The sequence below is a fragment of the Lotus japonicus genome, chromosome 1, assembly GCF_012489685.1.
Source record: "Lotus japonicus ecotype B-129 chromosome 1, LjGifu_v1.2".
Lineage (NCBI taxonomy): Eukaryota > Viridiplantae > Streptophyta > Magnoliopsida > Fabales > Fabaceae > Lotus > Lotus japonicus.
The window spans coordinates 91,570,416-91,586,275 of NC_080041.1; the positions used below are offsets into that span (position 1 = coordinate 91,570,416).

A 15,860-nucleotide genomic window follows, 5' to 3' on the forward strand; every position below is an offset into this window, starting at 1 on the left:
CGGACACAGGAAAAAAAAACAGGAAATTCAACAACTTCTGTAAACAGCATTTTATTCAATCATCCCAATTTTTTTTTCCAAACCCTGCAATACAACACAACCAACAGCAACAAGCTGCGTCCAATGGATGAACCAGAATTATACATATTAACAGTTGGGGAGGATTGAAAGAAGTAGTGGAAAAGCAAAATACATGATGCATTTCTGTTCATATTTAGACCATGGCTGCTTAGATCTGTGTATAACAATAGGAAATTTGAGGACCGAAAAAAAATTTAGCTGTTGGTGAAAATTATATACCAATTACTATAATACTGTCCATCCCGAGTACAAATGGCACATTTTTATAGAACTGGATATGATTTTCTTTACAGTTTAAACTTTAGGACAGTTAAATTATTAAATGAAGCACTTATTTGTTGTAGCTGAACTTATGCTTAATTTCCACCTTCTTCACTTGAGCGTGAGTCAGGGGCCAGTAAATAAGATGGCCTCTTTTTTGTATTCAACATTCTTAATTGAAGTCATCCTGATGCAATTATATGTATAGAAGCATCATATCCTCTTTTTATGGAAACTTAGCTTAACATTATTGCACTCGTCAACTGATTCTTCTCTCTCTCTCTCTCTTCAACACCATGTTCTTCTTGTCTTGAATTTGCTTTTTTCCTGATTGTCTTTGTATGTCATAAGTTCTTCTTGTTTTATCAAAGCTTCGTGTAAAGCCTGTTTAGGAAGTGGAAGAAACAAGTTCATATATAAAATTATAAACGCCACAAAGTATTGAGCAATCTACCCACAAACAATATAATATACACCAACAGTTAACATAGTGCTTAACAATGACATAAAGAAAATGAAAATTATGCATAACTACATGAAGGATCGCTAGTCACTCTACTTCTACATATTGTGATCACAATCACAAAACTTGAAACATGAGTCAGGTAATTTGTTGGACAAGTCAATTTAATGGAAACAAGTAGCAAAGAACATAAAAAAATTCCTTTAAAACTTTGAGACATGGTAAAACAGCAGGGAGGGGGGGGGGGGGGGTTCTGTTTTTTCAAGTCTGAAGCAATTAATATGATTTCTAAATGAAATACAATTACCTTCTTAGTAGTTATCTGCTCTGCTTCCAACGCGTCCACTCGATAAATAGCAGCATTCAGCAACTCTTCTTTTGCATGTGGCATGGCATTAAGTTTTGACTCTAGCATGTCAACTTTCTCTTCAAGCTCACCAAGGCGTTCTAAGGTAGATGAGGAGAGGTTTGTCATTGTCAATCCGCGAGGAGGCGAAAGAGGACGAGGTTCCCCCTTGGATGTTGAATCAACAGCCAAGATTGGTATGTTTTTGGCAGAATCAGATTCAGCGACCAGTATTCCCTTAGTGGCATAAAATGCTACTGAACGAGCAAAAGTATAAAGGGCCGAAAAGAAGCCTGTTGTATATAATCATGATTACTTTACCATTAAGAAATTTTTCAGTACATAGAAATTTTTCTGCAATTAATATCAACCGATAAAAGATATAATATCGTGGATGCCAAAAATTTGTTTAAAATCTTTTCACTATGAAGAGAATTTCATTTTCATATGCAGGTCTTTGAATTCATGCTACTTTTTCATTGGAATGGTAAGTTTAGACTCAATGAATTCAAATCTGTGGAGAGAAAAAAAATTATAAAGCACTATACATTTAAAGCATAACTGTAAAGTTAAGCTTTTCAATTCCTTTACATTTGCATGTCACATAGGAAAAAAAGGGAGATAAAGATAAAAAGAAAATTTATCTACCTCTAGCCCTAAAGGCTTAAATAACAAGAGTATGCATCTTCAGCTAATAATAATGACATATCAGAACCAATAGTTGTGCATATACTACTAACCTCTGGAGACAAATGAGTTTTGAGGTGTTTCTTGCTTCTCCTTCGATCCAACATCAACGATCTTGTCAACCATAGGAGGAACATCCTCATCATAAGAGAAAGCACCACCATGGCTAGCCTTACTAACCAATCTTTCCTGGATAAACATAAATGCATTTAAACTTGACTCATTGCAACAATTTCTTTTTCCAGCCTCGAGATCAATATCATGGTTACTTACTTCTTCATGGACTGGAATCAATACAGGGTTTATACCATCCCTAGTTGCTTTCAGGAAGGTGATAACTTCAACTTCAGATCCTAATTCACCTGTAGATGTACCGCTACTTCTTATCTGTCCCCAGAAACCCGAAATCCAAAGGTGAATACGATAATTATTATAAAATCGGAAAGTGCTCTTGTAATGCTGTCTTTAAGATGGTGTTGGAAACTTTACCATAGGATTAGATGTCTCATCACATTCAATCACCCTCCCCTCGTCGTTAGAAACTGATTCTATTAGTTTAGAACACTGTACTCCACCAAGACCCATCTGCACGCCCACAACTGTTCTAGTTAAGTCATACTAAGATGCAAAGCAGAACAGAAAAGCAGAGAGAACCACTTAAAATTAAGTGAATAAAAAGGTCTATATGAATCAAAAGATAAGAGAATGTTTAGAAATCCTTTTTTAATTGATTCTAAAACCAAAATCAATTATGGGGAGAAGCTTCTGTGACTAACTTCTGGGTGCCAGAATTGATTCTGGAGAAAAATAAGCTGATCCAAACATGCTATAAGTAGCAAACCTTTAATAAGTTTCGGTCTTGCCATGGCCCTTTATCAGACCTCATACAACCACCCTGATCTACACAAGTGCAACTACCGCCTAGGAATTTTGGCAGCTCACTGAGAACTTATAGTTTGTAAGAATCTTCAAATAACAATATATATGTTCAATGAAAATAACTACATTAACAGAATTAGGTGTAGAGTTACCTAACATCGATAGACTCAAGTAATTTACTCTGGAACTTGTATCCTAGAACCTAATTAAGCATTCAAGTATCAGCTCATCATATATCTATAGATTTATCTCCAAAAGTAGTAAGAGTAATTACTTAAATAGATTCCTATAAAACTTTACAAAAACAAGGACTCAAACAATTAACACATACATGAATCTTTGAAGTAGTTTTGGGATCGAGAAATGTTTTCACCGTGTTCCAGAGAAGCTTAAAACCAGCACCAGCATTGACTATGAACAATTGATAGAGTGTCTGCATGGTATAATTTACAGATTATAAGCACTGCACGAACAATATGAAAATTCAGAAGCCACCAAGAAAGTGAACACAAAGCCTACATACTTCAGGATAGTAATCATTATCAATCTTCTGTAGTTGAGTGATGAGTTCCCGTGCAGACCTGGTAAGGTTTTTGAAACCCTAGAAAGCAAAAGGCATACTAGGAATATGAACTCTAGTCATAACTAATTTCAAGTTAAATTAATGGTGTCTGGAAAAGTTTTTTGTGGCCATTTAGACACACAACGTACCACGCCCTTAACGTCCAAAATGGTTGTGCTTGAATCAATGTGTCTCTTAGCAACTATAGAACAAACTGGAAACTTGACAGCAAGTGCTTTCTCCAATCCCTGCACATGGTATCTCACATACCTTTCCATGGTAGTTACTTGCATAAGCTTATCGGGATCAACTTTTCCTAGTCTCTCCATATAAATAGGTCTTCCTTCTTTATCTACACCATGATAACCATGAGGGTAGTACTTCAGGACTTCATACAATTCCTTGAATTCAAAATCCTATAGGGTGGAAAACATAGTATAGTATGAAGACCACATTTGAAAAAATCCAATGTTCTGACTACTTGATGAATTCAGTTTTCAGACTACTTAATCAAACATGATTTACTTAAGGACACAAAATAAAATGCTCAGTAAATTATTGAATCTGATTTCTCACCACTAAAATTGCATCTGTACCATAGTCTTTCCTCCATTTGATCATGTTAGCCCACATCTGCTTTGCTTTCTCAATATCAAACTTTCTTGCTTTCAAGAACCTACAATGAATTTGTTTAATTTAGTTTTGAACAATGCAATAAGATGAACAAACCATTTTCTTCTGAAGGTCTCAGCTGTTAGAAGCATGCCAATGATGAATGAGAAATACTAAATGATATTTGTAAAGCAATTCTTATCTTTTGCACAAAAAATGCAATTGGAAGGTAATCTTTTACTTTCACTATCATGATTCCCCCCCCCCCCACCCACCCTCTCTCTTCCATCACACTTTCACAGCATTCATCTCAAATTAAATTGCACTATTGCATCACTCATAAATCATAATGAATATGCGAAGAGACAGCATGTAATTTCCACCTTCCATGGATATACTTAAATCAATGTAGCTAGTAATTAGGGTTTGTAACCTCAATAACATATGATAATCATCATGCATTGGAGGCAGCAAGTTATCCGACATAAGTGCTTGCCGAAATGCTTCCACAGCTTGAACCTCCTTAACATCTCGAATGTCCTCAATGGAGTGGGAAGTGCTAAGACTAGCATTTTTTCTGCTTCCTTTCTTCTTAAAAGAGTGCCTTAATTTGCTGGAAGCACTTAATGCCTTCTTCTTTAGACTGCCAATTCTCTTCCACCCATCATCCTCTGAATTCTCTCTTCTTTCTTCATTGCCTGATAATGCTTCTTCAAAGCCTAAAATAAAGTTTAAGAACAATGCATGAACAAACAAGGATTAATTCAATTGAAAGACAAAAAACAAGTCATTTTTTGAAAAAATCAAGACTCAGATCCTACAAATTAAACCTTAATAAAAAGAAAATGAAACTTATGCAAATCTATAACTCAGAAGTTAATGAAGAAAACATTCAAATAACAATATTAAATTATTAATAAAAAAAAAATTAATATTGTTACTCACAAATGTGCCCTGACATGGTATATGAAGAGTCCTGGTAGTGAAACAGGAATCACGGGTAGTAGTGATAAATTTAATCAAACATTGAACCTTTATAGCTGGGCATGAATGAGTTGATTGATTTTGAATTTGATCAATCGTTTTCATAGTGTTTGTACATTTAGTAGACACAGAGGGTGTCGACAGATGACAAAATAAGTGCAGAGATGAAACTTCAATGTCCAAGAGGTCCTTGTTACGCCACCTTGTGGAGAGGTGGCCCCACCATGTGCACTATAGTTGACGTTGTGCCTTGCCGACTTGGCGGGAATTTACCTTCCTCTTCAACTTCTTCAGATTTTTCTTTTCTGGTATTGAGGTTACAAGTTACAGCTTTTACAGTTTTTAATAATAAGGCATGTAAAATATTTATTTCATATTTTGTGATTGGTGAAACTTTCTTCTCTGCCTCATAAACCTCAAAGAGAAAAAAAAAAAAAAGTATAATATCATAATGATTCTAATTTCTACATTTCTACATTAACAACTTGTTAAAAGTGAAAGATTTTTTAAAATTACTCATTGCATTATTTTTTTATTATTTCATTATATTCTCTAAGTGAGTCAACTCGTCGATCCTCCAAAATTTGGGTTGGATTAAGACTTTAAATTCAAATGCCAAAAATGAGTCAGTTCAACTCAATTAGCATTTTGGCACACAAATGACGGATCTGACCCGATCGGCCAACCAATATTACAACCCTTACCTCCTCCATAATTGTATCCTTGAGTTTTTTTTCAGAACAATAACATTTAGGATTTTCAATTATTAGCACTGTTTTTTCCTTCTCATTTCCATGTACTTTCACATCACCTATCTTATCTTTCTTTTCTTTTCTCCTCTTTCACTTTTTTTTTCTTTTCTATTCTTTTTACCTTCCTCTTCAACTTCTTCAGATTTTTCTTTTCTGGTATTGAGGTTACAAGTTACAGCTTTTACAGTTTTTAATAATAAGTCATGTAAAATATTTATTTTGTTATGAATAAAGAGTAAGCAAGTAAATAAGAGAGGAGAATAGAGGAACAAGAGATAGAGAAATAGTGTGATGAGGATACTCTGCTAGGTGCAGACTCCCTTGTATTTATACTATTAGGTTTAGAGTGTTGAACAAGTATACATGTGGGCCTGGCTCATGGACTCCTAACTCTGATGGGCATCCAAATATTCATAACACTCCCCCTTGGATGACCATCCCTTAAAAATGTGTCTCATTAAAACCTTACTAGGAAAACCCAGTGTGGGATAAAAAACCTAGTGAAGGAAAAAGAGTACATCATTCTATAGTTCGTCTTTGTACATTGCCTCATTAAAAACCTTACCATGAAAAACCCAATGGGAAAAAACATGGTTAAGGAAAAAAGAGTACAATACATTTTAATTGAAATCTTTAGGCCGACGAACTCCCACATTCTGCACAAGCTTTTCATATGTTGTAGTTGGAAGAGTCTTCGTAAATAAGTCTGTCAAATTATCACTTGAGCGAATTTGTTGGATGTCTATGTCACCATTATTTTGTAGATCATGAGTGAAGAAAAGCTCCGGTGATATTTGCTTTGTCCATCTCCCATGATGTATCCTTCTTTTGATTGAGTAGTGCATGTAGTATTATCTTCATATATAGTTGTTGGCGGCATCTTTCAAGAGGACAAATCACCAATATCAAGTACGCATTGAATCACGAATCTCAGCCAAACGTATCCTCGTCTTGCCTCATGTAATGCTAATATTCCTGCAAGGTTAGCTGAGGTGGCTATCATAGTTTCTTTCACAGATCTCCATGAAACGGTTGTTCCTCCACATGTAAACAAGTAACCTGTTTGAGATATTTAGACAAATATCCAGCATCTGCATAACCAATTAGATTAAGCTTGGACATAAAGGGAAAAAATAAACTCATATCTAATGTGCCTTTAAGATAACGAAACACTTGTTTTCCATTCCAATGTCTTTGTGTAGGTGAAGAACTATATCTTGCTAATAAGTTAATAGCAAATGATATATCAAGTCGAGTATGACTAGCAAGATACAATAATGCTTTGATAGCACTAAGATATAGTACTACAGGATCAAGTAATTCTTCATTCTTTTCTCAAGGTCTAAAAGGATCTTTATTTACATTTAATGACCTTAAAATCAATAGAGTACACAGTGGACATGATTTGTCCATATAGAATCATTTTAGTACCTTTGCAATATAAGTCCTTTGGTAAATAAATACCTCATCCTTTAGATACTCAATTGATAAGGCTAGACAAAAGTTTCATTCTCAACTCTTTTATCTCAAATTCTTTCTTTAGCAAATCTACAGCTTTTGTGAGCTCTTCTAGAGTCTCAATAAATCATTGTCATAAACATTAATTATGACATAAACAATCTCATATCTCATCATAAATATGCATGAGTTTGTTGGGTCATTTTTGTGACCGTCCTTAAGAAAATAATCATCTAGATTACCTCAATCTAGTAATTTGTTCATTGTTGAGAACATGAATTGTGTGCTTTATGCATCTTACAATCTTCAAGGAGTTTTATAGAGATATCAATCTCAAGTGAGTCATACCAATAAGTTGTAACTCCAAGTATCCACCACGATTGTCACTTGTTTGACTTAAATATGACAACATTATTTCACTTTACTACAAAGACTCTTTAAGCCTTATCGTCTTTATACCTTTAGGGTATAGATATGAGGTCCAAAGACCCTTAAATTCAGCAAATGAATTGCTTCTTTCTATTTATGGCCAATCACACCCATTCATTTTCGGGTTCAAGATTCTCGCACATATTTTTAATATTGAGCGCTACTTCACCATGTCGACAATTCTTCATATTCTTGGTTCCTTGTGTTAACTTGTAGAGACATAATCATATGAGATCTCTTAAATAAATAATTACAGGTACCTGAACCTCTTCAGGAGGAATAAACATTTTGTAGTCTCTACACTTTTCAAGATAGTTTGCCTCCTCAACAAGACCATCATCCTTCTCTAGGATATATATTTTTGAACCAAGTTTTAGGCATGCCTTAACCTAATAATAATGACAAATTTTCCAACTAGGATATCAAGTTAGAGAAGGGTATTTGCAGCATATAAGGAATTTAATAATTCCTTTTAGGTCAGAGAATGCATCTTTTGAACTTCTGGTTCATAGTGCGAGTATACATATGCATTCTTTACAAATTTTCAGAGCTGCTTAATTTCATCTCCCCCTAATGCTGAGAAACAACAAGTAAGATATGAAATATCTATCGGTAATGGCTCAAATTGATTACATAATCTCAGCTTTCCTTGTGGTATCACCTTAGTGCGTTGTGGTGGAGCAATTGAAAATATATAACGCACATTGAGAATTCTTAGTTGAGAGATATTAGGTTCCTGACCATGAACCAATTACAATGGGGAGAATTCTAATGAATTGTTGGCTTGATGCGTGTCAATGCTGCTAATTGCAAAATCACATGTCCATAAATAAGGCTATTTGTTCTCATATGTAATTATCTAGCCATAAATATGAGGCGTTTAATTAAACAAATCAGCTAGATCATTTGAATACGAACATGTGCAACTAGATATTCAAAATCATGTCATTTACCAACTTGATCAAGGTTGGAATTTTCACTCTATCAATATTGAGAGTTGATGACATATATTTGGTCATTTAGTCGATGCATCGATAAATTTATGAAATACTTAAATGACTCATAAAAAGAGTGAATATGTGCACATGTATCGCATCTAATATACTCAAGAGTATGCGGGATTCAAACCCATATATTTTACCAATTATTAATTGGTCATGAGAACAAGATATAAGAATTCATTATATTGAAGAATCTTCAGGTTCTTCGATGAGTGCTCATATGAATTCATATACTTTCGCATCATAAGACTCGGGATGGTCTAACCGGTCATGCCAATCACATTCACTTTGTTCCATATATAGAACTTTCTCATTCAAAATAATACTTCAATGTTTGAAGTAAAATTTCCTGACGTTTTAAATCCTTTAAGGATTTTGATATTTTCAACCCATAGTTTATCGTTACATCAATTAGATGTAAATAAAGTCCTTCAAGACTTTCAAATTAATAAGGAATTTGTGTACATGACAGTTGTGTCACAAGATGAGTATTGCATCTCATAATTTCCTATAACGCATATCCATCGCATGAAAAAACTCAATAGGTTTGACATCTCTGGATTACTACCGATCCAAGCAATATCTAGCAACAATGTTTATATATGCTCTTTATATTTGTATACTTTGATATCAATTTAGGGGGTGATAAGGGGAGTAGAAAGCATGAGATCATGCGCCAATGTGAGACTGTAACTCACACTTTAATTCTCAACATTCTCCCCCTAAGTGTGAGTCATAAACACATTATTATGCTCCCCCTCAGCAAGCTATTAGCAATTGCACTGCAATTTGCTTCATCACCGTGCCAATAGGACACGTCGACTGACCACCACATTGTGTCAGGAAGACTTCCGATATAAGGAGTCATTATCATGGTCACATCAACCATTGATTCAAATATCACTTCTATGATTACAACCGCATTTGGGTTGTTTCTTGCAAAAATATAATATTATTGATCTATGGATCTATTCAAGAGTGTCAATGATCCATTTTAAAATATTGCTTTGAAATTTCATAGGCTTCTTCTAGAGAGCCACCACAAAAGTTTCATTTCATGAAACAATACCATATATGTCATTGGATGTCCTTCAGGGACATTTAACCATGCGTTGATATAAATGATCACAACTTTTGTCATGTTTGTTGAGATATTCACTTCAGGGAATATCTCAATCCTTCCTTAATATAGCTACTTCTGTAGCTTACATGATAGATACATATCTTTCAATCAACTTGATCAATGATAACGATATAGTTCTTCAGGAACTATAATGTATTGACAAAAGACTATAAGGTCTTCTTTTGTTTATTTCAAACAACTAAGTTTGTTTAAATATTCTTTTATCATACAAAAAGAAAGTTCAAATACATGTAAATAAATTTGTTTGTCATAAATAACGAAAATAATTTTATAACAAACTCATAGAATTATTCCTAAATATACTCTCTTCATGATCTCATAAATATTTACACATTAAAAAAATTCTTTAAGATTTAATAAAGATTTATGTACTAAATAAAATAGTACATCCACTCCACATACAAATGTTTCTACAATTACCCTTCGATTCTAGTTTTATTAAGAGCTTCAAAATCAATTGATATCATATAAAAAATTTCCGTAGTATCTAGTTTTAAAATCAAGCACTCATTATAAACGTAAATTGAGAATATATTCCTTTATGAATCAATGAGTATAATAAAAAGATATCCACATATCAAAAAAAAATCTGGAAAAGAAACGACTTTAATAATTGATAGTTTTGAGAAGAAGAAGAAAAAAAATGTGACAAAATTGATAGCACAATATATATATATATATATATATATATTTATTTATTTAAAATCTTTTCATCATAGAACTGTTTTAAAAGTAACAAAATTAAAGAGATCAATTCAATTTAAAATATTTAAATATAGTATATTTTATGATTCTTTTCTTGATCTCTTCTTGATGTATCTCATGACCTTTCTTTATCTCTTCCACTTTAGTGACAAGATTCAATAATACTCCATACACATCAAGGAAGGAATGAAGATGATATGTAAAGAGATGCAGAGCAATTTCTCTCTTACATTCAAGTATCCATATTAGTTTCTAGTTCTTCATGAACTTTTTTTTTTTGTGTATTCATGCTATGGTACTCTTGAACTCATAGCTCAAAGAGAATATATCTCAATACAACTCTTATGGACTCGTAGGATATGAATCTTCAGGATTCAAATTTTAAAAAAAATTGCACTACGGTACTTCTCGACTCGTAGGTTATGAATCATGATTCATAAAAAAAAATTTATAATGGTACTTTTGTACTCATAGTCTATGAATCTTCCGGATTCATATTTTAAAAATCAACTACGGTACTTCCGGACTCGTAGGTTATGAATCTTCAGGATTCATATTTTGAAAATATGTGCTTCTAGACACGTAGGCCATGAATCTTCATGATTCTTGATTACAGTGCTTCTGGACTGTAATGCTATGAATCTTCATGATTCTTTCAAAATAATTTAATTACAGTGCTTCTGGACTATAAGACTATGAATATTCAGGATTCATATTTATTACTACGGTACTTCTAGACACGTAGTGAAGATTCATTCAAAATATTTCAACTACAATGCTTCTGGATTGTAGGCTATGAATCTTCATTATTCTTTATTATTAAAGTGCTTCTGGACTGTAAGACTATGAATCTTCCTGATTCATGCAAAATAATTCAATTACAGTGCTTCTGGACTGTAAGGCTATAAATCTTCCTGATTCATGCATAATAATTCAATTAATTCAATTACAGTACTTCTGGACTGTAAGGCTATGAATCTTCAGGATTCATGCTTATTACTATAGTACTTTTGACTCATAGATAAATGATTCGAAGAAGAAGAAGAAAGAAGAAGAAAAAAAAATTATAAAATTATAATCTTCCACATGGATGTGGTACTTACTCTCGAAGTGATACTTACTATTTCACTTAGGAATTGAGAATTTTATGGAGAAACTATCGTGCTGATAACGTGTTATGAATAAAGAGTAAGCAAGTAAATAAGAGAGGAGAATAAAGGAACAAGAGATAGAGAAATAGTGTGATGAGGATGCTCTGCTAGGTGCAGACTCCCTTGTATTTATACTATTAGGTTTAGAGTGTTGAACAAGTATACATGTGGGCCTGGCTCATGGACTCCTAACTAGGGGTGGGAATAGGCCAGGCCGTTCGTAGGGGCCTATGGCCTAGCCTACCACAGGCCCAGGCCAGGCCAGACCAAAATGGTAAATAGGCAAGGCTTAGGCTTTTTGAAAAGCCTATTTAGTTAAAAAGGTCAGGCTCAGGCCATTCAACAAGCCTTGTAAGCCTTACAGACTAGCCTATTTAAGTAAATATGATTAGTATTTTTTTGGTAAATTGTAAATATGATAAGTATAAATATATTTTACCCTTGATGATGTCTATATATTAGAAATTTATTATAATATCTTGATATTATATACTTATTGAGATTTTTATATATTTAAGCAAATTGACTTATATAACGAGTCAAAGTTATAAGTCTTTTTAAAAATGAAGTGTGATTTTAAATTGGCTCTCCAACTCTAAGAAACCAACATAATCTCGTTTAGTTTCTTCACTACTTATTAGCTAATAATATTATAAGTCTGATCGTTGAAAGATTATTTTAGTATAATTTAACCCGTTAGCTTATAAGTTTGATAGCTTTTTACAGATAAATTTGTTAACAAACGTAAAACTGTTGTTGTGAAACGGGCCTTTAAACAGGCTACCAGGCCAAGCCAGGCTTTCGGAAGGCTCAGGCCAGGCTCGAAAAAAAGCCTTTGATAGGCCATAGGCCAGGCTCAGGCCTTAAGATTTTTAAATAGGCTAGGCCTATTTAAGCAAAGCCTACCTAGGCCCAGCCTATTCCCACCCCTACTCCTAACTCTGATGGGCATCCAAATATTCATAACATATTTCATATTATGTGATTGGTGAAACTTTCTTCTCTGGCTCATAAACCTCAACGAGAAAAAAATAATAAGTATAATATCATAATGATTTTAATTTCTACATTTCTACATTAACAACTTGTTAAAAGTGAAAGATTTTTTAAAATTACTCATTGCATTATTTTTTTATTATTTCACTATATTCTCTAAGTGAGTCAACTCGTCGATCCTCCAAAATTTGGGTTGGATTAAGACTTTAAATTCAAATGCCAAAAATGAGTCAGTTCAACTCAATTAGCATTTTGACACACAAATGACGGATCTGACCCGATCGGCCAACCAATATTACAACCCTTACCTCCTCCATAATTGTATCCTTGAGTTTTTTTTCAGAACAATAACATTTAGGATTTTCAATTATTAGCACTGTTTTTTCCTTTTCATTTCCATGTACTTTCACATCACATATCTTATCTTTCTTTTCTTTTCTCTTCTCTTTCACTTTTTTTTTTTCTTTTCTATTCTTTTTCCTTCTTTCTCTCCTTGGACTTAGTTAGGATTGTGAATAAAAACTGGGCCAAAACTACTTGGACCATCCCCATTTACTATCCACACCATCCCTTTTTGAGCAAAAATACAATTTTACCCCAGACTTAAAAAAAACTGAATCAATTAAACAGAAAAAAAAACTTCTCCCCACATCATCTCCCTCTCTCACAGTTTCTCTCTTTCTCTCGGCCCTTTCTCTCTCAACTTTCCCAAATAAAAAAAACCCTAGCCACCACCCCAATCTGTGTTGGAGAAGGAAGGAAGGAGGAAGAAGGATCTTGAAGAAGTTGGAGAAGGAAGCAGGAAGAAGAAGCAAAAGAACAAGAAAGAGGAAGAAGAGGAAGAAGGAGAAGTCAAACATCAACTTGACAAAATCGCTTGGTTTCCCGATCTGTTTCAATCCGCAATTTAAATTGCGTAGTATTATGTTCCTCTGTTTTTTTGTTCCTTGATATCCTTTGGGTTTTTTAATCGCAAAATCGGGTTGTGTTCGTGAGCCTTGGACAGAACATAAGGGAAATCGATTTCTAAAACCTTATGTTAAATTCAAAACCCATCTGCTATGTTCCTCTATTCCTCTGTTGGATCCGCAATTAAAATTGCAGTAGCTTTATCCTTTCCGTCATTTTAATTGTGGTAGTGCTATGTTTCTGATTGTTTGATCTGCAATTAAAATTGAGTAAACTACCGCAATTTAAATTCAGTAACCTACTGCAGTTAAATTGCGGTACGAACCAGAACCCAGATTTTCACGAAAAACAGTAAAAATTCCAAAATCACACCTTTTTGACCTTTTGTTCTTCTCTTGATCTCACCCACTGACGTTTACACTGATTTGAAGCTTCAAATACCTCTAAGGTGTGTGATGTGCTGATTTAGAAGATGAAATAGGGATATGGGGAAGGTGAGAGTGGAAGAGGAAGAAGGAAGAAGAAATGGGGCTGGAAGAGTTTTTTTTTCCACTGCTTTTAATGTTTTATACGTTGGGGGTGTTTTTGGGATTAAAAAATAAGGGGATGGTGTGGATAGTAATTGGGGATTGTCCAAATAGTCTTGACCTAAAAACTGATTGGTCATTCAATGCCAATACTACGAGCATCGACAGTTGCTTATAGAAAGAAAAAAAACTCTAGGAGCAACTCACCTTCCCATTTTAGAGCAACTCTACAACTCTACTTTGCTATGTCATATTACCGATTGCTTATTGTAGCAACTTTGGTTGAGAGTTGCTAATGTGGATCTCACTTTCTTTAGTGTGTTAAATATAATAATAAAGTGGAGATAAATAATAAAATATAAAAAGTAAGGTAGATTGTGAGGTCCACTTGAGAAATGTTTTAGAGTTGTTGAGTTAAAGTAAAAAGCTAGTAAAGTGATTTAAATGATATGGCATTAACGAGAAATTATAAAGAATGATATTTTTTAAATATAATTTAAATGAGCAACTCTAATGAGTTATATGGATGATGAGTTATAAGACCCTTTACGGTATTGCTTTTACTGACATCTCCTTGATCCACTTAATTCATCTGTCACTACTCACAGGTCATTACCCCTTTTAACAAAATGTTTTTACATGTGAAGTAGTTTAAGGACCAAATAATCACTCTACTAAGTTTCCTTCCTCAAGCAAATAAGCAATCTGTAGAGTTGTTCAAAGTCATCATTGTAATTACTATACAATAAAAAGTTCTCTACATACAAGTCTCCCAAAAAAATTAATAATAATAAGGCTTAATACATCAGAAGGACCCTGAAATTGTAAATGAAATCAGTTCCAGGGCCGGTAAAATTTTCGCATCAAATTGGGTCCCTAAATTTTTTTTAATTCAATTAAGGACAAAGGGTGCCAGACGGTGATGTGGCTTCAATTTTAGCCTACTCACCTTTTCCACGTGGCATTTTAATTTTTTCTTAATTGAAAAATTTCAAAATTTCATTTTTTATTTCCAAATCATAAATTAAAAATAAAAACTTAATATAATCTTAATACAAAACCTAAACTAATCACTAATACTTCCTAATCTTAATAAAAACCTGATCTAATATATTTTTTATAATGTTTCTGAAAATATTTTATTCATCATTATCTTCAAACCCCAATTTACTGTAAACTTAAAATCTAACCTTGTAACCCATACTCTCCTGACACCTCCATCGCACCATCTCATCATCTGCAACACACAGCAAACCCCATCCCACAACAGCAGCTGAGCAAACCCCCACCCTAACCCATACATTCCAAAGATGCAGGGGTGATTGCTTGGGGAGGTGAGATGGTTTTGTATTTGCAATCACCCATTTTATATTTTACACTTATTCATTCAATATATGCTTAATGACCCCCCTGAATGTTCTTCATCTTTATGTTTTTCAACTTCTTCAAATACTCATGACCATTTATCATAACACACTCAATCTCACTCCACTTTCTTAGTCATCTTTTTCTTTCTCTATCTCACCCAAAACAGCACCTAGAAACCTTTCAAACCCCCAGAAACCCTTTCAACCAAAAACCCGTCAAACCACTCACCGAGAACAGAACCCAAAAGCCCCTTCCACCATTCAAACCCATAAACCTATTTCTCAGCCAGGTGAAAATGAAACAAAGGGGAAACAGAAAGAAAGGAAAATGGGAGATGGAGGATATCAGAGATGCAACAACTTCTGGGCATGGAGGATATCCCGCGCCCATAAAAACCACCGACCACCCACACTTCCACATGACCGCCGATGTAGCCGCAACGCAGGGAAACGAATCACACAGACAAAATATGGGGAATGAAAGCGAGATATTTTTAAATCAGATCTGCTCGCCGTTTGAGTTTGGGTTCAATTTGAGGATGAAAG

At 33.9% G+C, this 15,860-nt stretch overlaps 1 protein-coding gene across 2 annotated transcripts; it reads right to left on the reverse strand.

Annotated features, from left to right (window-relative positions):
* Positions 1-26: 26 nt before the first annotated feature.
* On the reverse strand, positions 27-5,020 carry LOC130727752 (phosphatidylinositol/phosphatidylcholine transfer protein SFH8-like). 2 transcript variants are annotated; one of them, XM_057578988.1, is made up of 13 exons: positions 4,837-5,020; positions 4,325-4,610; positions 3,856-3,955; positions 3,429-3,695; positions 3,241-3,318; positions 3,049-3,150; positions 2,870-2,919; positions 2,680-2,779; positions 2,328-2,423; positions 2,112-2,225; positions 1,892-2,027; positions 1,113-1,444; positions 27-726 (listed from the first exon to the last, which is right to left on the reverse strand). In XM_057578988.1, exons 1-13 carry the CDS (start codon positions 4,850-4,852, stop codon positions 631-633), a joined length of 1,773 nt encoding a protein of 590 aa, XP_057434971.1. In that variant the 5' UTR covers positions 4,853-5,020; the 3' UTR covers positions 27-630. The 2 variants fall into 2 exon arrangements, with proteins under 2 accessions (XP_057434971.1, XP_057434972.1); XM_057578989.1 differs by lacking the exons at positions 2,680-2,779; positions 2,870-2,919 and having other exon boundaries at positions 4,837-5,019.
* Positions 5,021-15,860: the final 10,840 nt, after the last annotated feature.